The 18,686-nt window shown below is 38.7% G+C and overlaps 1 protein-coding gene across 1 annotated transcript; it reads left to right on the top strand.

Moving 5' to 3' along the window:
- Window positions 1–6: 6 nt before the first annotated feature.
- Window positions 7–11,652, top strand: CBLN4 (cerebellin 4 precursor). Its single transcript, XM_019548161.1, has 4 exons — window positions 7–216; window positions 2,147–2,263; window positions 5,378–5,513; window positions 5,605–11,652. The coding sequence occupies exons 1-4, from the start codon at window positions 181–183 to the stop codon at window positions 5,934–5,936; spliced, it is 621 nt and encodes a 206-aa protein (XP_019403706.1). The 5' UTR covers window positions 7–180; the 3' UTR covers window positions 5,937–11,652.
- The last annotated feature ends 7,034 nt before the right edge of the window (window positions 11,653–18,686 follow it).

Raw genomic sequence — 18,686 nt, 5'->3', positions numbered from 1 at the left:
CGGGCGCAGAACGACACGGAGCCCATCGTGCTGGAGGGGAAATGCCTGGTGGTTTGCGACTCCAACCCGGCCACGGACGGCAAGGGCTCGTCGTCCTCCCCGCTGGGCATCTCGGTGCGGGCGGCCAACTCCAAGGTGGCCTTCTCGGCCGTGCGCAGCACCAACCACGAGCCCTCGGAGATGAGCAACAAGACCAGGATCATCTACTTCGACCAGGTAAGGAGCCCCGGCGCCCGTGGGGCGGGCAGGACGGCGGCTGAGCAACAGGTGCGAGCGGTGGGTTGAGCCCCGGGGGCGGCCTGGGGCAGGCGGCGCCGGTCCCAGCCCCGTGGCTGCCCTCCCCTCCAGCCAGGAGCCCCGAGCAGCTGCAGGGGCGACCCTGCTCTTGCCACACAGCTGCTTTTTTCCTGCCTTTGCGAGCCCCGCCGGCTGCGAGAGTCCGGTGCTGAACCTCCGTGCGTGAACAAGGAGGAGAGCCTGTCTTCCAAAAACACAAGCACCCCCCCAACTTGTTAACTTCTGAGGATTGTTTTTTTTTTTAAACTAAAGGGCTTTCCCCTGTGATCCTGCTCCTCTGTGCCCTTTAGAAAGGTCTACATCAGAAATGAGGTCCCCTGCGGAGGGGGGCTACGCTATTTAAGTGAGTGTCTTGGGCACTGGACCGATGTGGACACTGTGCCAAGCAGGAATTGCCCCTTCTTTCTGTTCTAGCTAGCATGAGATTGACTTTTTTTCTCAGGCCTTGTCTATTATGCAAAATAGCTAAGAAGAGCCAAGTCTTTGGGGTGATCCCGCTAGCTGGGGAATTGATCCAAATAAATTCCTGAGGTTCGGAGAATCGTCTACTCAGCCCAGAGATAGGTAACCACTGGAGGGGGCCTGTCTTTCACCACAAGATAAAGACAGCTGCTGCTTGGAATATTTTACTTTTATTCACTCTGTTGTCATTAACCTTTCTGGTAGATAGGGAAACATATGGAGTTGCAGAGGAGACAAGGGAATGTGCAAAATATATGAGTGTGAACCATCACTAAGTGTAAAGGAAGATATAGGGAGGGGAGGGAAATGCGTGTCCTCGAGTTCATCTGGGATGTCTAGAATTTAAGTGTTGTGTGCAGAGATAGCTTGAATTAAATTTCAAATAATTTTTTTTTCACTTCTAAATGTCACAGCTTTGTAATATTGCTGTTTTTATCTTGGCCATACATATTAAATATGCACACCCTGGCACTCATATTTCATATACAAGCTCTTGTAGTAGAACAGGTCCAAAGTAATTGAGATAGATAGTTTGCTTTCTATATCACATAGGAATGGAATAAATTGTCATGACAACCGGAGTACTTTATATCACTCGGGGTAATTTAGAATGTCATAATTAAGGAAACTTCCTGATTTTGCTTATTGTCCTTTTGTGAAACATATTTTCCTTACAAAACCCAGAAAATACAAATGAAAAACAAAGCATAAATAATTTTGCAAGAAAGAAGACTTTGGTCCTTGATGATGGCATTTTAGCATATAGAAGATGTACTTTTTTGATGTCTTTCCCTTTGTTACTTGTCAACTATTGAATCAAGCCTTAATTGCTACTGAAGTGTTAAAAAAGTGATATAGCCAGTTCTTGTAAATCCATGGTCCTATAAGTCAGTCAGATATTTTGCCAGCTCAGTTGACCTTCAAACCATTATATTAATTATTTTATTCACAGATTTATTACTACGTAGCTTGATCCATGGATAACCATTACTAATTGGCCAATTCTAAGAGTCAATCATGGAATTTCTGGTGTTTTGATGAGGTGTTTTGGGACTACAAGACAATTTTGTTGCGCCCCCCCCGCCCACAATATGTGATATACGCACAGGTAGATTTAGCATTTGGAGGCATCTACAGGCAGCAAGGAGAGGCAGGTATTTGTATTCCAGGTGATTTTTTTCTGAAGTTATATAGGAAATCACAAATTGGAAATGAAATCTAATAACTTTTCATGCAATATTTTAAGTGAGCATAGTAAACCATAAAAAACTGTACAGTTAGATGGGGAAAATGGTATAGGATGCCTTGCTTCTACTGCTAATTCTTTATACATTTATGTAGCATGCAGTTCTCATATTAATTCCCATGCTGTATTCTTTATTTGTAGATCCTAGTAAATGTGGGCAATTTTTTCACGTTGGAGTCTGTCTTTGTAGCACCAAGAAAAGGAATTTACAGTTTCAGTTTTCATGTAATTAAAGTCTATCAAAGTCAAACAATCCAGGTATGTTGATTTAAATATGAAAAAAAAAGTGTTTTCTCAATGTAAATTATTTGCAGCCTAGAGCAAGAAAAAAGTGGTGTCTGAACCAAATGCTGTTTGACACCATTCAGCTAAAACCAGCCGTGTTAGGGGACAGTGAGCACCGCTGTGACTTTATGCTATGTTACATTCTGTAATTGAGCAATATAGTGAAGACATTTGAAATGAACAGCTATAAAACATATAAGGCTAGACCCTCAAGCTGATCTGACTTTTCATTGCTTCATTATTATGTCAGTTCACACCAGCTGAAGATCTGGGCGAAAATAATAGATTGAAGGGTCACTTACCAAGAAAATGCGCTTTTAAATCAATTGTAAGGATATTGATAAATGTCTTGTACTATAGAAACAAAACTCAGAAAATGCATTGTGACACCACAGATCTGTTGAAGAAATGGATTTGCTGAAGGTCATGGCTATTTAAGGTAGCTTCACTGCCCTGTAAGTGTAATGCTGTGATAACTACACTATAGTAATATAATTATACTATGATAAAATGAAGACAGTGATGGTTACCATGATGTTGGAAAATGCACAAAGCCATGCTGCTTTTTGTAATGTGACAGCAGCACTGAGCTTGCAGTTCATAGTTATATACAGACCAGCTACCGCCTCCAGGGTCTCCAGTATCCTCCTACTAGCTAACATGCACCTCAGCATCAGAATAGGAGGTGCCACATGTGCTATTCTAGGGCTGGAATAGTAGCTGCAGCTTCTCCGTGTTTCCATCCATGAAGACCATTGGATCCATGGAAACATGATTTGTGGCTTTTCCCTTGATTTGTGTCTTTATTAGTTTTGGTCTTCTGAAAGTGACTACAAAGACCTTTCTTGCAGCATGCATCCTTTAGTGGCAGCTCAGCCTTTGGGCTGCAAGTACAGCTCCCATGGAGAGTTTATATAATACAAGTGATTGGTTTGATAAAACATCCATGAGGAGTAAATTTTACTCTAAACATATGCTGTGAAATCTTTGCCACGTTAAAGTCAATGCACTTTTATGGAGGTAGAATTTCATCCCTACACTCTGATCAAACTCCTTCCCTCCCCCTTTTTACATTTGATGAAGCATGAAACATCTACAATCGCTCTCAAGTCATTCATTGTCTAATTGTTAAACATACATATTGTCAGAGAGAGTGAAAGTGTACATTTTAGTATAGGATGAAGTAGGGCCAATTACATTATGGGAGCAATCTATTTCTCATATAATTGCAACTATAATTCCATGTGTTTCATGTACAGGGGCTCAAAAACTCAGAGAGTTTCAGAATAGTAACAAAAATGCAACTAAATTACGTGATTAGGAGTAGTTTCATAGGCCAGCATTTTCCAAAGTGACTAATGATTGTGGGTGAATAACTTAAGGCTCCTGAAAGGGGTCTGGCTTTCAGAGATTGTGGAGCTTTCTGAGACACTTCACGAGGAGTGATCCAACTCATCTCAAAACTTAGTCAAAAGCTAAGACTCTCCAAATGACCAGTAATTTTGAAAAATCTCTTGTCTCATCACTTTAAAACAGCATAATGATGGTTAGCCACAGGACCTTTCTACTCTCCCATACTGGGGTAAAGCCGGAATAAATGCATTAAAGATAGTTGATATACACCATGGCAAAACCAGTGTAAAACAGAAGAACAGGTCCAAAGCCTTTATTTTGCACAGATTAATTTGTGCAACGGATTCAGGTGGTGCTAGCAGATGGCCATTCATTTGGATTAAATAAAAAATGCAAGACTACATCCTGTGGAGCTGTTGAACTGCAGCAAGCCCTTGCTTTACTGGATAGATTCAAATATTTGAGAGGGGGACAGGAACTAAGCCTGTTATTTGTTCAGCACTGTATCAAGGCCAGCTCCCATATGCTCAGCAGAGCAGCCCGAAGTTGCAGCTGCTGCAGTAAGAGTCACATAGTGGCAAGGGAACAGGCAAAGAGCAAACCTGTAGTGCACTTTTTGCATGTATCACAGCTAAGGAAGGACTGACAGCACTATCAGCCTGAGCCTCAGCAAATACAGACTTAAATGGCACTAAATTACCTGAGGGCTTCCCACATAAGTGATATTACCATGCCCCTGAAACATCTGTTAGTGCCATTAAGTATCATTAGACTGAAATTGGTTCCCTGGAGACATCTGATTAAATGGGTTTCCCAGATAAGCAGATCCCAAATTAGGGCCAGATTCAGCAGCTCTGACTCATGTTGAACAACAATTTACTTCAGTAGTACTCCCACTAAAATTAATGACAGTACACATGGGGTCAGAATACTTGGTATGAGTAAGCATTTCCTAATTTACCCCTCTGTGATTGCATTATAGAAAAAGAGATTACAACAAAGCCTCCATCCCATCCCTATTTATAATGTATCCCACTGCATATCAGGGAGTTGAAAGTCTAGACATTTCTGTGCTACAGAGATACTTTACTGAAAAATAAATTGACATTTTGGAATAGTGTATAAAGATGATGCTTTGTGCAAAACTGAAACAAACCTGTCTAAAAAATGGAAGGGACCTACATCTTACCTGCAGTGAAAGTTAAATGTACCTTCAGTTTTCACTGCTGAAAATCCCATGAGGCACTTCTTTGAATTTTGGGTGCCTAAAGCCTTTGAAAGTCTGGCTGAAAGTACCTCATATACAGATATGCAATCAGGAAGTTGTACATTTCCATACTACGTGCCAATGAAGCCTGAAAAAGCTTGGGTTAAATTGAAATAAGCTGGTTGGTTGCATCTTGCTAGGTCAGTTTACTCATGTTTAAAGCCCATGTCCTCTCATGAAAGGAAATTCAGTATCATTCGAAGAAACTAGCTAATCCCATTGAAGTCAATGAACAGTATCCCATGGATTGCAGTGATCTTTGGTTCAGGTTTATAAAACATTAATATGTCTGACTATAAGGCAAACAAGCAAATTTGCCTTAAATATTAAGTTTGAAAGGGAATGGTATACAGATGCTGGATAACTGGCTTCTAACCAGGTCACATCACTCCCTAGATACTATTTGGTGATATATTCCAGTGCTTCTCTCGTAACTAGAGCTTTCCAGTTTCTTTTTTCCTTTTTAGGTTAATTTGATGCTGAATGGAAAACCCGTCATTTCTGCTTTTGCTGGGGACAAAGATGTTACTCGTGAAGCTGCTACAAATGGAGTCCTGCTCTATCTAGACAAGGAGGATAAGGTTTACCTGAAACTAGAGAAAGGTAATCTGGTCGGTGGATGGCAGTATTCTACATTTTCTGGCTTTCTGGTCTTCCCCCTGTAAAATCAATTTTCCCTGTGACACCCATCCAGGTGTGGACCAATCATTGCCTTTGTTACATGAAGATCATTTTATCATCATTGGATTGATGTTTCTTTATTGGTTTCTCATGGGTGAATATGGATTCTATTTATGGATTTTGGCCCTATCTGAACTACTCCAAAGTTTCAAAGAATTTTGTGTGTTGAAATACAGTATATTTGGATTGAGACTTAAAGCAGACAATAAGTATCTATGCTTAATGTTACAGTCTAAAGCTGCCTGCAAGATTTATTCGGTTTTCGTTTACTGGACTTATTGGATTCATGGGAGAAGTGGATTTTCCTTTGTTTTAAAAAGACTGGCAACCAGGTCTATAATTTAGGAGATTTTGAGTTCAGACTTCAATCAAGAGTTAGTGTGTTGCTGCCAAAGAACTGTATATTGATATATTGGTTATACATGTTTTTGTTCATTTGGACTTAATTGACATAATTTATTCCATTGTCTTGAGAAAGGTAATCATTATTGATAAGTGAGTGACTTTATTTCTCCTCTGTGTGTAGTGTGCTTGATGGTTCACCCATATAGTTACTCTCCGTCAATGATCACGATGGAGATTAGCCAACTGAAAGCTAAAATGTCATGGTTATGTTTTAATTGGACCTGTAAGGCATTCATATTTTCCATATGGTATTTTCTAATAACAAGAGCATTATAACACTAAAAAAAATCTTATCAGGGTTAAAAGTGATCAGTCTGGCACAACTCTGCAAAACAGCTTTGCCCTGCAGGAAATCTCACACTTGTTCTTCAACTTTAATTAACATGATTGATAATAACCACTTTATTAAAAACCTGTGGGATTCCTTCTGTAGACATAACCACTTTATTAGCTGGAGATGAGTCCCCATGTTTGTAATTATGTCTATTTTTCAAACCTTCTGTTGTGTTAAAGGTATCATCTGGTTTTGCCTTAACTTCACAAATGTATATAATTATAGATCATCTGTTTAGCAAATAGTAAGTCCAAATAGCTGGTCCCTAACTTGGTGCAATATTTTTTTTTGGCTTTTTGTACAGGTCATATGAATTCATACATTTATTTAACATGTCACTGTTACATAATAAATGTTACTATATATTAGCTGGGTTTTTTTGGACCTCTGGATTTTGGAAATACATCTCATGATATTTTTTTATTGGATAAAATTATTATATGCAAAGTTTCATCTTTTTAAATTCATAGAAACTGTGCCAGGAGGCAGGCAACTTATGTTATAGTCTACTTGGGCAGAACCCTATAGCAGTTGTGATTAGCTAGAAATGACTTATGCCTTTTACTTCTGAAACACTTAGTGAAATCCTCATCCGATTAAAGTGAATGGCAAAATTCCCAGTGACTTCACTATAGGGTTTACTTCAAAGCCCATTGAAGCCAAGCCATAACTGCTGGAATGGTTTCCACTGACTTCAATGGTTTTGGGGCCAGACCTTTGTAGTGGGATTTAACCATTCAGAATTAAAAGCCAATGCAGTCAAGCTGACGGTTTATGGTTATCCTAATGGGTGTGCTAGCAAAATTATCCTGTACATCCAAAATGAAGCATTTGCACTAATCGAAATGTAGGTGTTGCATGGACTGCTGCGTCTGACTACAATTTAGAGATAATATTGATACTCTGTGAAAATGAAAGTAGTTGGGACTACCTGGCAGACTGGTCTTTTAGATAATGTCTGTGGAAATCAAGAAAAGGGTCCTATTGACTTAAACAGTTTTGATGATTACCCTTGTGGTAATCTTTTGCCACCTTCTCTTTTCAGCTTTGTATAGTAGGTCATGTTTTTCCTACTCCTGATAACTGGCATTTCAGAAGGTCAATCAGTTGGTGGCCTGAGCCAAGTTCACTGATGCTCTTAAATACAAGTGGCACTGAATTCAGTGGCATAAAATTGGGTGTACATGCAAACGTTTGTTAAAGAATGGAACTTAATATTTTGGTAATTATAGATCTTGGAGGTGGGGGAAGGGGTGAAGAAGTCTGTAGGGGCCATGGGGAGGAAGAGATGGAAGAAGGCCATGTTGGTGGCAATGTTCCCAAATCGAACTTTTCAGGCTGTAGTTTGGTTGGTAATTGGAGGATATGGCCAGGTGGCAGATGTTTTACATCTTGTAAAATATGAACATATTTGTCATGACAATTAATCAAAATATATCACCAAGTGAAAACAAGTACATATATTAATTAAAAAGTAGTACCGTGGTGCATAATTTGCATGAAATATGGGAATGATAATTGGTTTCTTTGCCCAAGGAGTTGATTTCCAGAAAGATATATACATAAGATCTACAAAACCTCATCATTATATAAAAATACGATGGACTACACTGGAAGCAGATTTGTGGAAGAAATAAGGGATAAAAAGTAGCAGTATGTATTTAATATATTGTAAAGTGAGTTTGGTATTTAGGTTCTATCTCATCTGTGAACAGCCTGGTAAATGTAAGTGCTTTAACTTGTGAACATATCATTTCTTCGGGGGTATCTTTAGCATTCAGCCATGACACCAGTACATATTAATGTGCTGTTGACTCCCTTTGGCAAAACATTTCTGACTGCTTCAGAGTCATTAAAATTTAGCAAGGCAGCCTGGAAGTTTATGAAAATATGGAGATATGTGTTGATGCAACTTCCCTGAACTTTCCTTTTCAATACTGAATATCTAAATGATGTTGCTTGAATTGACCAAAAAAGTGTACACAAAAAAGTCAGGAAAACTACTTTAACTGCTAACTTCCTATTTTCTATTTGTCCACTGAAGATTCCTATATCTTTATATGATCTGTAATCTCAACAACTGACTTACCTCAAAACAATGTCTGTAATGGTGGGAGATGTGGGCATCCAGGCATATTTCATCTTTAAAACATAGCAGTGAAGTCTTTAGCAGCATGTTCAAAGTGACAGTGAATACGGCCAGCTCTGAGAAGCCTTTTGGGTACAGTACTCAATACATCTTCATCATTTGGAAAGACCAAAGTTCTTTGAACTAAAATCTGTGATGTGATCAAGTTTTGCAGCTTAGTGTTATCAAATATTGTTCTTGATAACCTTACTCAGCTCTTTCCAGTAGGGTCTATAATATAATAATAAATTAATATTAATTAATGAGTAAAAGACTTACAAATATACAAACTATGACAACTAGAGACCTTTAGAATCTTTTATTATGCTTTTCCCTCTGCCCCATGGCAATGCTACATGTGTCTTTTTGTTTTGATACAACATAAAGAAAGACATTAAAATATTAACTAATACTGAAGGTTAGTGAGTGTTTTTAAAAACCTTTGAAAATATTGTGTCTCATTAAAGATATAATATAAGATTAAAGACAGCCCTGATGCACTACCAGGTAAAGTTTAGGGGCAATTTGGACTCAGCTAGAAATGGACTCAGTAAGGCTGATATTTCACCTTTCATATGTCTCCAAGCTGCAAAATGTGTATGTACACACACACACACACACACTTTGCTATTTGTCTCCCTACAAACTTTATGAATGACTTAAGAGAAGAGGTAGGCATTGGAGGGTACAAACCTGCGTTACATTTAAATCGACCTAACCACGCTTAGGTCAATATAAATGCCCTATTGTGCAGGTGTTCAGAGAGTTTAATTTGGCCAAAAATGGCACGCCTGATGTAAATTAGTGTACCTCAGGAGTGTGCTAATTTAGACTGAGGAAAGGTTAACTGATCTAGGAAGAGTTTACTCAAAGGGCTGCATTCAAAGCACAGTCCTGGGGCTGGGCTTACCCCAGTCCCAGTCTCCACTGTTCTCACCCGAACTAAGCTATTTTTAGTCCCCTGACCTTCCCCCTGGCAGACCTGCCAGACCCTCCTCCCACCCCAAGTTGCTTGCATCAGGCTCCCCACATTGCTTCTGGCAGCATGGAGTGGCTGTGCACACCCATCCCAGTCAGGGTTTAAGTGGCTTGAAGTAAACCACCTAAGCCTAGACTGGGCATGGTGAAAGCTTGTTCACACCTGCAGTGTCCAAGCAATCTTTCTGGAATAAAGACTGAGTTACTAATTGTGTGTGAGGTCTCAGAATAATAATACCCAGCTCCTATGTTTTACTTTTCATTACTGGGTCTCAGAGTGCTTTACAAAGGATGAGTATCACTGTCCCCATTTCACAGATTGGAAACTTGAGGCACTGATTAGGAACATGTGTAGTTCAGGTCATCCAGATGAATGTTGGTTTTCTATGCTGTTACACCAGGCTTTTCCTTAAAGAATCTCATGGAATCTGCCAGGAGGATCCAGGGTCACGTTTTTACACATGCCTAAGTTATTTAGAAGCCTAAAAATAAAATTTTCAAAAGTGTCCAAGTGACTTGAAGTCTTGGACCATGAAGTCACTTAAGAGTATGTGAAAAAGACTATGGACAAAATTGTCACATAGACACCACATTGGCTGTCAAGTATAAAAATGAAAATGAAAACACGCTGAAATGCAATTCTTTATCTGTTGCTATTAAGAAACATATTATCTGTTGTATTATATTCTAGCACTTTTCATCTTCAGAGCATTTTACAAGTGCTAAGTAATTTTTACCAGATCACTAAGAGGTAGATAGGTAAGTATTACTACCTCTGTTTTATAACTGGGGAAACGGAGGCAGAAAAATTCACAGATTTGTCCAAGAGTCAAAGTTGGAAACAGAACACAGTAGCTGCTGTCACTTAGTCCTGTACTGAGTTTTCAGGACCACACCTCTCTCTGTATTAATTTAATGAAATGAAAGGCTAATCTGATATTGCACCTCACATTGACGTATTTCCTCTTTACATTATTAAGTCTATCATTTTTTAGAAAGTTGCATAAGATGCAGCAGAACAATTGCAAATATACAACAAGGCTAGCAAGTAGCTAACTCTTTTTTTTTTTTTTTTTTTGCAAGTACAATAAAAAGGACGCATATGCAGTAAATATAGGACTTGTTATGTCCAGAATTTAGGATAGGAGAGATGAATGCAAGAGGCAGGATGGCATGGAAGCTCGAGCCATTAACATGAAATACAGTTTGAAGGAAGGAAACAAGATACTATTTATCTTTACTATGTTTATAAGTGTCTCTGCATTAGTAACGTTTACCTTGGCAGTTCGTTATAGCTGACCTCCGTATGGCTGAACCTCTTCATAATATTCAAATGCTTTGTCTTTAAAGGACCAGTTTGAATGGAAAGTGAAGTACAAATAAATGAACGTCCCCAGTGACAGAATTTATGGTTTGTCACAGGGCACAGTATCATATTTTTTGTGCTATTGTGCAGTTGAAAAGAGTTCCATTGAGAAAACACATTTTCTTAGACACTGAGCTGAGAAGTTATTTATCTGTTGCTGGTTAGCTGAGAAGTTATTTATCTGTTGTTGGTTAGCACTGAGAAGAAAAAAATCCTTCCTACCCTAAAGCACTAAGGGAAATGCATACAAAGAAGGATGATAAAATCAGCTGCTATTATATAAGTGATGATGAGAATAATGGAAATCTGGTCTGAATAGTCTGTTTAGTGAAAGCTGTGATCTAAGGCATTTCATAGTTTGGGGGAGGGAAAAAGCTGGTTGCATCTTTTTCTTTTCTCTCTTTTTTTTTTTCAAGTACGTTTTTTTTTTCTCCTTTGCCTTGTGGTTCAGCTTAGCAGTAAAAGCTTGTGTTCAAAATGAGCTAAATCTTCAGAAAACATTCAGTTCTGGAGGAAAATGGAGTGAATCTTTTTACTTGTATTTGATATGGGAAAGAAGTAGGGGTGAGGGTGGGGAGGGAAAAACCAGCAAAAAATCAAAAGTTTATACCCTGCAACTTGAGTTAACCTAAACACATTCTTGACCTATCCTCAGATATGGTAGGTTGCCTAGATCTACATAAATATGTATGCTGAATATTTTTCTACAGTGAATGATGTAATGATGTGTCCCTTTAAGTCCACTGTATTGTAATGTGAGAACTCCAGAATTACTTGAAGGAAGTACCTGTAAAAGAGTGGAGTAAAAGAAGTGCTGGAGATCTGCAAATAAAAGAGCTTTAACCCTGTACCTGTTTGTGTGTGTGCCTGGATTTACTCACACAAGACATTGCAAGCAACAGGTTGGTGGGGGCACTTTGGCATAGAGGACAAGTGGGTATCAGAACGCTTTAGTGTATGGATTGTTGTATTGGAACAGGCACATGATGCATTGCAGTGTAATTTGTTTGCAAAGGACAGTTAAATGTAATATAAGGCCCTGATTCAGAAATATGGCATCAGTGAGAGTAGGTTTGGGCCGTTCAGGACTCGACTTAAATGGACTGATTTTAAAATGAGGGTTTATATATATTTCCCCAAATGATCCACTTTTAAAATCTCTTTCTATGTTTTAAATTAGCCTTGTGACTGTCATAAGTGCTATTAATGTTGCTTGGATGTAGACATTTGCATGCTAATATTTCAGTACTATCTATCTATCTATCTATCTTTGCGCATGTGTATCTATATATAGATACATATTTATTTATTTAAAAGTAATGATTATGGCTTCATTTTAGACCATTCTTTGCTAATGGCCATCTATTCCTAATGAACATATGGGATGTTAAAAGTAATCTTTTTAGGTAACAATACCTTAAATTTATGTAGAAAACTTGACTTGGTAAAAGGCAAGGCTAAATGTCTTTAAATTTAAAGGCATTCAATTAAACAGCAAAGCTAATTAAAATAAAAATGGATCTGTACTTTACAGTATAACTAAACATAAAGGAGTAAAATTGATTCTGGCTTTCTCCCATATTCTTGCGAGCCTCAGTAGAAAAATATAACTGCAGCTCCTTGTTAGAGAATGTTAGTGGCTCTTACGGCATAATAGTAGTTACAACATTGGTCATTCTCTCCTTGAAGTAAAGGCAGTGTTTATTCTAATGAAGTGAGGCTTAATGAAAGAAAGAATGATGGCTGTATTAAAAGCATTCTTCTGGCATAATAATTCTTCTGCAGCTCTTACAGAGCTTCTCAGTATCCCTGCAGACCTGATCAGTTGGGTAGTTAAGCTATGAAATATATTCCTTCTTTCGGGGTTCAGCAAGTTGTCCTCACAGTATTCCCCTTGAGAGCTGGTCAGGAAATTATCACAGAAATATTTTCTTTCGGAGAGTGTCATTGCAACCAAACTCTTCCCTTTTTCTTTTCTTTTTTTGCAAAGTTGTATATATTCTGATCAAATTGTGTTGGCCTACTGGGGAAAATTTTGTTGTAGAATGTTTTATTCTGACCTTTTCTGGAAAGGTAACTTTCATTTTTAATTTCAAAATTACTTTTCATTTTAGCATTGCTATTTATATAAAAGAAAAATAGGAAAAGGACTTATAATGAAATAAAATCATTTGAATTTGTCAAAAACATAGATCGATTTAAAATGATTTTTTCTAGAGCTTCATTTTGCACAAAAATCATAACAGTTCACTTTTCTAGTTTTGATTTTGGATTTTTTTTCTTTAAATTTCAACATCTTTTGCAGGGAAGAAGATCTATTTTACTCCCTTCTCCTGTCATGCAGAGGAAAGAGGGCGAAACTTAATATAGATTACAATGGATGGAAATTCAAAGCTCACGTTCATTTTTCCCATCTCATCAGTTAACACAGTTGCCAACACAGTGTATTTAACTTCAGGCATGGAAATTCCTGTTTCATATCAGATGATCACTGAATTGCTATAGAAGATGCCAATGAGCTTTGGAATTGCCTAGAAAGCTCTTCTGCTGCAAATATGGTCCTCCCAAAACTTTACATCGTCAGGGACAGAGGACTGTAGATAGGAAGTAGTCTTCAAAGTCAAAGAGGGGAGCTTAGTTGTTTTACTAAAGAATATGAGCTCAGTAGATTACTGCTTACTGTGGGGCAAGGCAGCAAATATTCTAGAAAGTGTCTTCACTGGATCAATCAGAAAATATGCATTTTGGCACTCATTCTGTGTCACTAACAGCAATGGGAATTTTGTCTTAAAAGAGCATAAAAATAAACACGCTGAAGTTTTAAGTCTAAAAGCTTTTCACCGTGGAAAGCACACTTTTTGGATGGTTTCATTATTAGTTCAATATTACATTGAAGTTCAATGGAAAATTTCCTAAAGCTTTGTGATACTTGTCATTCCCTTTGACATAAGGATGGTTCCATATTTAGCACGTGATATCAACAATGATTTCTCTTCCTGTCCTCACCTTGGCTCCATATCGCCACACAGAGTTCACCCAGTCCTGAACAACTGATTCAACATAGTTCAGAGTCATGCTATCAAGCCAAACTCAGTTAAACACTCCTACACTCCAGTGTATCTGCCCCTTCATAACAGGTGCCAATCACTTCAAGCACTGGATGTTTATAGTCGAACTGTGTCTTGGGCACTGTGACAAACTGTGACTGACACTCGGGATAATGTATCCAAAGTGGCTTAATTTCTAGTGAACCTTGCCTGATCTATGGTTCTGCATTAAAATCAAGCACAATTCAGGAGTTTCAAATGTTTCACTCTCAGGGTATGGAGTCATGTAGATGCAACCAGAGAAAATGGCAACCAGAACTTTAAAATCTGACCTGGTTCTTGGAGCAAATATAGTCTGGAATTTTAGAAAAGTGATACATATAGAAATGTAGTAGAAAAATACGGTCTAGTAGATTCTAGAGAAAGACATTTCTGGTAGAGAATTCATTCTGTGCGCACATACATGATCATGGGAAATGAGGTTCTTATATACTTTAAGTAAGACAAAGTGTGTCTGGCCACCTGACTGGGTACATACAATTTTTTTTGGATACAATCAAGTATACTTGTGTGCATGTACTCTTTCTCAGCTTCTCCATGGATCCACAACTACATTCATCCCCTCATGTTATTATATATAATCTATACTATTATCAATACTCTATATTTGTGTGCATGCTCTCTTTCTCAACTTCTCCATGAATCCACATCTATCTATACATTCATCCCCTCATACTATTATGCACACAAATATAGAGTATTGATTCTCAGTGGGATTTTGGAATTAAAATGGACTCCAAAGAACAAACATTTAATGGATTTTTTTGTTTGCCTACAAATTAAGAAAATGATGATATATAATTTATTTTGTTCCCAAAACATTTTGCTACATAGCACCAGGAATATAGTAAAAACATTTACATATTAGTTCATAATTCAGACCTTGTATATTTATTACACATTTATGATTCAATACTTTGCCTTGATTTATTTGGCACTTTTCCTACAATGTTGACCTCGTCTAAACACATGGTAACTTTGTAGAGTAAAGGAATAGGAATTATTGGAATTAGAGAATAAGAAAGAGAGTAGAGTAGCACTTTTAGCACAATACCCATTCCTCTCTTTTGGGACTTGAATTTGATTCTTATGTTGTTGATGGATTCAATTTAATTTGCCCATATTTCACAACACTTGTCTCTCTGAGTTTCTTGGTCACAGAACTACAAAAGCACTTTGCAGATGGTCACAATATTCACTCTCTGTTTATGGAGCAAAGTACAAAGACATGCATGATTGTGTCTGGTTAGGTAAAAAGCCAAGGTTCTCTTTCATTTCATTTGTAATTTATTGCCTAATATTGTGTTGTTAAATAGGGAGTTTGCTTTATGTATTTGCCCAGGCCCCCACAATAGATTCAGATGGTATCAAATGTAAGCTTTCAGTCAGGAAATAATTGCCCATCTCTTCCAGTTATAAACATAAATCACCATGGGTGTTGGAACTGCAATGCGTGGGAACATTAGGGTTGTGTCCTGCAAGCCCTTACTCTCACAAATGTCCCATATACATATGATTAGTTCTGTGTTAGAAAGGACTAGGTAGGAGAATGAGGTTGCTGGATCTGAGTTCCTTATTTCTTTTGGTGTCCCAAGGCCTCTCCAGAACACCTGTTGGTTGAATATAAGAATTGATGCGGTAGAAAAGTCTTGTTCTTCCACTTAGATTTATATGGGCTTTCTATCCAATACATTTATTTACTTGCATTTTAGGTTCTTTGTAGCAAAATACACCTGTTGTTGAAATAGCATACAGGATATATGGAAAATGAAATGTAGGGTAAACTAAATATATTGTAATATCCAATGATTAGGGGTGTGCGAGGTGGGCCCTTTTTGATTTGATTTGGATTCGGATTCAGCCTGAATCAGGGACAGTGACTCGATTTGTTGATTCAGATCACTGCCCCTGATTTGATTTGGCTGAATCTGAAGCTGAAGATTTGAAGCTGATTCAGACATAGACACAGATTTAAAGTTTTTTCTACATACCTCGAGGTTCCAGTGTGGCTCGGTGATCAGCCACAGGGAGACCCCAGGTGTCCACCCAGACTCAGGAGGCACCAGTTGCTGAGCTGGGGGGGCACGGGCAATCCCGGTCCACTGAGGAGCGCACTGGGGAGCCCCCCGTGCTCCTGTGGGATGCTCCATGTGGCCCAGCATCGCAGCATTCACGAGCCACTTGCTACCTCAAGGTATGTAGAGAAAACATTTAAAGCTGTGTCTATGTCCAAATCGCTGAATCTTCCCGGACCTCTCCAAATCGATTCAGAGGGTTCTGATTCAATTCAGAGAGATTAAAAGGTCCTCTGATTCGATTCAGATGTGAAGATTTGGCCACCGAATCGGGCCGAATCTCCACCGACTCAAATCGGGGACTGAAGTTTCATGCAGCCCTAGCAATGATGGAAATGATTTCACCCCTCTGTACCTGTTTAATCTCCCACCCTTCACCCCTTAAACACTCAGCAGCACTTCAGGGAGGGAAGACCTGGGTTCCAGGGGTACCAATGAGGGAGTGTCCCTGAATAGCCTGGAGGGTGGGGGACTCTTTTGGAAGATGAGAAATGTGTTTAAAAAAAAGGGCATACTTATCTTCTCTTGAGCGATGGCAATGGAGAAATGTGTCTCCTGGTAGCATGGAATAAGGTGTTTTAACTCTGAAGAGGGACAAGAGTTAAGATACCCCATGTCAATGTTTCCTTATTGGCTAACTTAGGTTGCTCCCAGCTCAGCTTGCTAATTTTTTGCATCCCATTCTGAAACACCTCAAATTCCTCAACCACTGCATATGAAGCATCGGTGCTCAACTCAGGACTATGGATTCCCCTATGAGTGTCAGGAGCTTTGTGGAGCCAAGCCTTTTTGTGGAGATTTTTGTAAGAGATTTTCCCTCTTTTACACTCTGCTGTCCTATGGCGTATCTTCTGGTTTAATAAGAAACATGGTCTTAAATTATTATAATATGCCAACTTGTGGATCAACAAATTAGATGGTGGAAGGAAGGCAGGTCCCTTACTTTTTCGTTGTATGTGTTACGTTAGTGCCTGCTCCTATAGCCAGTCAAAATCTTGTGCCAATTTCTGAAAACCCTTAACTCCCATTAGTTCAGCATTTTCTCAGCTATCTGGGAAGGAGGTAGGCAGGGGATTGAAGCTGGGGCAAAATACTGACAAACAAGTTGAGTTTAGTGCAGGAATTGCTGCCATGCACTTTCCTTTTATTATACGGACAGTTTGATTAACCAAAACACTGTGTGATTTAGGTTATTCTACAAATGTTGGTTTTCAAGATTGTAAATCAGCCAGAATCTCTATGGGTGCTGAATGTTTTCTAAGTAAATGGACTTTGAATGCATTCAGCACCATGCAGATTAGATCCCTGTAGGGCAATAGATGAAATTTAACAATACAGAGTAGGTATTCTCGTCATTGTTGTGCAGCTGGAAAGGTTGTGAGCTATTGAATGTGACAGAGATTTATAGCCAATGAGACAAAGGAATAACACCTTTGAAACTTTATTCCACAGTTTCAAGAACACCCTATAATAAGTAGTATATTTCTTTGGGAGAAAGAAGCTTTAGTTCATTTCTAGAAAGCAAAACTGTGACCAAAATAACTAAAGGACTTGAAGAATGATTACTTAAAGTACAGGAAGAGCAGGACAGCCACCGCTGTATAAGAAAAGTGAACTCTATAATGGTATCATGCTTTTTGTTTTTGTGGACTGACTGTTTAAATGGATTTTTACAAAAAATAATAAAGGCTTCTGAAGAAGATAACTCCAAGATCATCTATCTTAGTTGCCTCAAATCCAATACAGCTTAAGCAAGATAGTCTTGGCTTAGTTTGTTGTAAACAGTGATTCATTGGGCATGATTCAGTTGTCATGTATCTTTTGTACTAGAAATTATTTAACAGAATGAGTGTGGAAGATGTTTTTCTTTAAGTCACTGGGAGATAGTTGAAGCCATAAAACTTTGCTCCTGTGACAATGCTGGAAATAGAGAATGCATTCAGATTTTAAAAAGTCTGACTTGGAGGCTATCTACAATCTAGCCCTTGATTTTCCTGGCTGATGCCAAACACCACACATGAACACCACACACCACACTGCATGTAGCCTTACTAAAGGAGCCCCCGTCATAAGGCCATGTGCGTTTTGTCATGATGTCACTGCCTGCGTCGACTGTACGAAATGGCGCGTGTGCTGACACTCAAGATAGCAACCAGAACCTTTTCAAGGGTCAGAGGGGATGGCAAAAACAGTCTGATAGAAGAATTTTGATCATATACATATGACGAGCAGAGCCCGCTTAGTAGAGCTTTCCAGAAATTAATTCCATTTTTTTTTGTGAAGGAAAGAAGGAGTCTGACACTTTGCTTTCATTCAGATGTGGAATGAAGAAGGAGGGCTTTGAAGAAAGGTTTGCAGATAAAGCACAGATGTGAGAGAGAGAAACAGGCAGGTGGTCAGGGTGTTCACCTAAGACTGAGAACCTCTGCCTTTAGCTTTGGTCTCCCATGTTCCACATGTGCGGCCTAGCCACTGGCACTGATGAAAAACTTCAGAAAGCTGCACCCATTCAGATCAGCAGAGATTGGGTCTGTATGTTTAGAAAAGAAAATTGCAGGCTTTGGTGCTCCTGAAGGACACTGAAGTAGTACATTTTAATTGGAGGTTTTCAGTGGAACAAGAAAAGCTGGCTGCTTCCCAGTATTGTGGGTGATTGTCAGTAGAAAAGCCCTTAACTAATACATTGTTAGCGGCAATGAAAA

Source organism: Crocodylus porosus, unplaced genomic scaffold (assembly GCF_001723895.1).
Source record: "Crocodylus porosus isolate Cpor-Errol unplaced genomic scaffold, CroPor_comp1, whole genome shotgun sequence".
Classification (NCBI taxonomy): domain Eukaryota; kingdom Metazoa; phylum Chordata; order Crocodylia; family Crocodylidae; genus Crocodylus; species Crocodylus porosus.
The sequence above is the reverse complement of the archived record's forward strand: the minus strand, read 5'-3'. Positions and strand labels throughout refer to the sequence as shown.